The 4,067-nt window shown below is 55.6% G+C and overlaps 1 protein-coding gene across 1 annotated transcript; it reads left to right on the top strand.

Annotated features, from left to right (window-relative positions):
• The first annotated feature begins 8 nt into the window (after window positions 1-8).
• On the top strand, window positions 9-3,155 carry GEMIN4 (gem (nuclear organelle) associated protein 4). Its single transcript, XM_009882698.1, has one exon. It carries the CDS (start codon window positions 249-251, stop codon window positions 3,153-3,155), a length of 2,907 nt encoding a protein of 968 aa, XP_009881000.1. The 5' UTR covers window positions 9-248.
• The last annotated feature ends 912 nt before the right edge of the window (window positions 3,156-4,067 follow it).

The raw sequence follows: 4,067 nt of genomic DNA, 5'->3' as shown, positions 1-4,067 counted from the left end.
TGCTGGCCGCCCGGCTGACCCAGCCGCGGCCGCTACGGGAGCTGCGCAAAGCCGACTGGCCACGCGTGGGACCCCCCATCACCGACGCCCTGCGGGAGATCGGGGCCCGCTGCCCTTCGCCGCTGCAGCACAGTCTCTGGAAGAAGGAAGCTGTGGCCATCGTCTGGGCTAAAGTCCTTCTGCCGTGCCCACCAGCCACCTCGCTGGACCAGGGATGGAGGGAGGATGACTTCTTCTCCTTGGGCAGGATGATCCCTGACGTTAACCACACCGTCCTCTTTGAGCTGGTCAAGGCCCTGGGTGTTCCCCGGCTCTTTGTGCAGCTGCTGCTGGCACTGCCCCAGGATGTGCGTCGGAGCGAGCTGGAGCACTTGGTGGAGTATGTTGCCAGTGAGACGTCCCTGTCAGACGTTAGGTTCTTCTTGGACGTGTGGTGGGAGGTGATGAAACACAAGGAAGGACAGGAAGATGCAACAGTCTCTACGTTCAGCACTCTCATATGTCAGCATGGGTGTGAAACCTCTCTGGATGATGGCCTCCAGCCCCCAAAGAGGTTCAAGGGTGACTCTGGCTTTCTGAATGACTCCCCTGCTGCCACCAGCCTGCTCATGGTCCTGATAGAGGGGTTAAAGGAAACCTATCAGAGCATTGTCCTGCCCCGCATGAAGTGCTATGCCTTGGCCAACCTGGTGGAGCTGCTGTCCATGTTTACAGAGCTAGAGCCAGAGGGCAGCCCCCTCTCTGTTGCAGAGTACCTGGACAAGGTCACCTCTGTGGTCAGCCTCTGGACCAGTGACACTGAAAGCCAGTTCCACCACAGGGGGCTGGACGAGAAGGTGAAGGAAGCAGAGAGAAGCATGAGCCTCTTGCCCATGGCCAAGCTCTCTCGTGAGGAGCTCTTTGTTGGCTTGGGCTTTCTCTGCAGCTTGTTGCATGGGTGGGGAGAGGAGCTGCAGGGCACCCTGAACAGCTCTGAGGAGCTCTGCTATGAGAGCTACCGGCTCCTGGACGCTCTTGCCGCTTTCAGGAAGAACCTGGTTTGCTTCTCAGAGACAAGAGACCTGGGTGAGGATGAGACATGCATAGTGTTAGAGCTGACACAGATCACCAAAGACTTTCTCAAGGAGATCAGCGCCAGCCTGAAGAGCAAGGATTTGGACACCAGCCTTGTATCTTCAGTTGCCATGACAATTATTGAGCAAAAGCTGGAGCGGCACATGGAGATGTGCTCCGTTTTTGCTTCTGAAAAGACCTGGGCCTTTTCAAAAGACTGGGTTGACTCCCTTGTGAAAAACAAAGCTCTCTTCCAGAAACCAGAGCTAGTTTTGAAATTGCTGGAGACGCTGGTGAACTTTGCCACGTCCCGCCAAGACAAGGAGGCCCAAGAGCTGCAGATGCAAGTGACCAAAGCCATCGTGGAGTGTTACACTGAACTTTCGTTAATTGACAAAAACAAAGTGATCTCGGGTGTCCTGGCATCCTGGGGTGGGCCAGGTCTGTCCTTGAACTTGCAGGTTATCATGGAGGGGTTCCAGGAAGATCTGAATGTGGTTTTCAACCAGATCACAAAGAGCGTGTCTGATCAAGGCCTGACCAGGGCTGTGGCTTCTGTGGCCAGGCTCATGCTGCTGTACCCTGAGGCCACAGTGAAGCAGGTTTGTAATCTTGCTGTAGTCAACCTAGGAGCGCACCAGTTCCTTGCACAAATCCTCTGCTCCTTCCCAGCACTGAGCTTCCTGGAGACCCACAACGATCCAGGCAGGCCACACAGCCTGGTGGTGAGGTGTCTGGAGGAAGCAGTATGGGGGAAGCTTTCCACTGCGAGGGAAGAGGAACAGTTCCTTGAGTTCCTGGCCTTTCTCATGCAGCCAAGTTCAGCTGCCCCGCTTGTGTCACCTGCAGAGGTGACCAAAGCCTTTGTCCTTCCATACTTGAAGTCAAACTCTGCTCAAATTGAGCTAAGCCTGCAGATCCTCAGTAAGGTTTTGGGGGTACAGTCCTGTTCAGAAGAGCACTGGATCAAGTCCTGTCATCCGTTCCCACTTCTCCTTAGCCTCTGCAAGCTTCTAGATGGTTACACAAAGTACTGGCATCAACCTAGGGACCAGCTCTTCCCTTCGCTGGAGACCAAAGACCTGCTGCTGAACATCCTCTGCCAGCTCTGCGAGGTGGTAAGACCAGAAACTGCCCCCTCCCCTGCGCTGTGGGTCCAGTCACTGGCTTGGCTTCACAGGAAGGTGGCATCACTGGATTGGACCATTGGTCTCCGGCTGAAGAAGCTTTACGGAGACCACTTCAAGAATGAGGTCCCGGCAACGCTGTTTGAGATCTGCACGCTTCCTGAGGATGAGTGGACGTCCCAGCATTTGCCAGCTTATGGCCCAGGCAGTGGGCTCCTGGCGTGGATGGAGTGCTGCTGCCTGTCCACAGCGCTCAGGGAAACGATGCTGACGCTCCTCACGGTCAACGTGGACAACCCTGAAGAAGTGAATCTCTTCAGCAAAGGGTTCCTGGTGGCCCTCATACAGGTCCTCCCTTGGTGCAGCCACAGCGAATGGAAGAGGCTCATGCACGTGGTCGAAAACCTGCTGCAGAGGCAAGTCCTGCACGTGCCGTACACTTTGGAGTATGTGCAGTACATGCCCTTGCTCAACCTCCGGCCGTTTGCTTGCTACCTGCAGTTCTCCGTGCTCTTCCTGCGGGGCTTCCAGCTCCTCTGCAGCTCCAGCTGTTCCACCTGGCTGCCGGCAGAAGCTTGGCTCCATGTGGTCCAGCTGTACTGCAGCAGCATGACAGACCTGCTGGGCTCCGTCAAGAGCACCGCGGGGCTCCCCTCGCACACCACCGAGGACAGGACCTCCACGCAGGAGGTGTCCTTCATCTGCATCCAGATGTTCTGCCACCTGCTGCACGTCGCTGCCATGCTGCCAGACAAGGAGTGCAGCGAGCCGCTGGTGGTGGTGGCTTTGGAGATCCTGTCGCAGTACGAGATATTCAGCAGCGCCGATACGTCCCCCAGCAACACGTTGCGGAGAGCCAACGAGAGGCACTTCCTGGAGTCCATCACGGACAACCTCAGTGACAAGGCGCTGCGTGGCACCCTCCTGCAGAAGCTGAGCAAGCTGGGAGCCCGCTTGGCCGGGGAGACGGCTTAAGCTGGAAAGAGCAACGGAGGAGAGCTCTGACCCTGCCTCAGGGGACCCCTGACGTGGAAAGCTGCAAGATCTGTAATAAACCCTATCTGGTTTTCTTTCTTGAGCTTATTTCTACCCTGCTGTGTTTTCTTCCAACCTGGCTGAGCAGTGAAGAGACTGTAAAGACGGGTAGGAACAGCCACGCTAATTTTCCAGTGGGAAACAGCTGTGCAAACAGCTGTTCCTGAGCCCAGCTGCCGGTGCCGTGGCTCCAGCCGTGCCTGCTGGCGGTCTGGAGTCAGAGCGAGCCTGGCAGCCTCCGGCATCAGGGAAATCGTTTCCCTCCGGCTTCCCTGCTGCCGGCCCTCTCCCAGTCCTGGGCGGATTGCTGGGTTCACCACGTGGAAGCGAGTCGGGCGAGTTCAGGACAGACAGGTGCCTTTGGAAATAAATATGTGTGTGTTGCTCCTGCCCGGAGGTGGGGGTGCAGCGGTTACCCCGCGTGTTAACACCCCCCGCCCCGAAATGAACGGCACGTGGGAGAGACATCCAGTGCTGTGACTCAGAAAGGAAATCTTTATTGGTCTCCTGATAGGTGCAGTAGTAAATAGGGCAGTGTTAGTGCAAACTGAGATGCCTCATTGGCTTTTTTTTTTTTTTGTGTCCTTACATAAGGCACATTATTTCCAATGAAAACAGCGAGATACAAACATCTGTAACAGGTAGCAAGCGGTTTATAACATCAGCTGGTCTCGATTGTTAATGTAACAGTAGTGTTTCTGCAATAACCGATTGTGTGTTGGAAGAGGCCCTTTTATTTTAGTCTTTCCAGAATACAGCTGTGGCTGGGACGAGATCCGACACCCACAAGAACTGGGTCCTCGGCCCTTCCAGCCGTTGTTTTTAGACAGAATGAAAGGCACAGAGTGGCCA

The sequence above is a fragment of the Charadrius vociferus genome, unplaced genomic scaffold, assembly GCF_000708025.1.
Source record: "Charadrius vociferus isolate BGI_N301 unplaced genomic scaffold, ASM70802v2 scaffold793, whole genome shotgun sequence".
NCBI classification, from domain to species: Eukaryota; Metazoa; Chordata; class Aves; order Charadriiformes; family Charadriidae; genus Charadrius; species Charadrius vociferus.
This window is presented reverse-complemented; position numbering and strand designations above follow the sequence as displayed.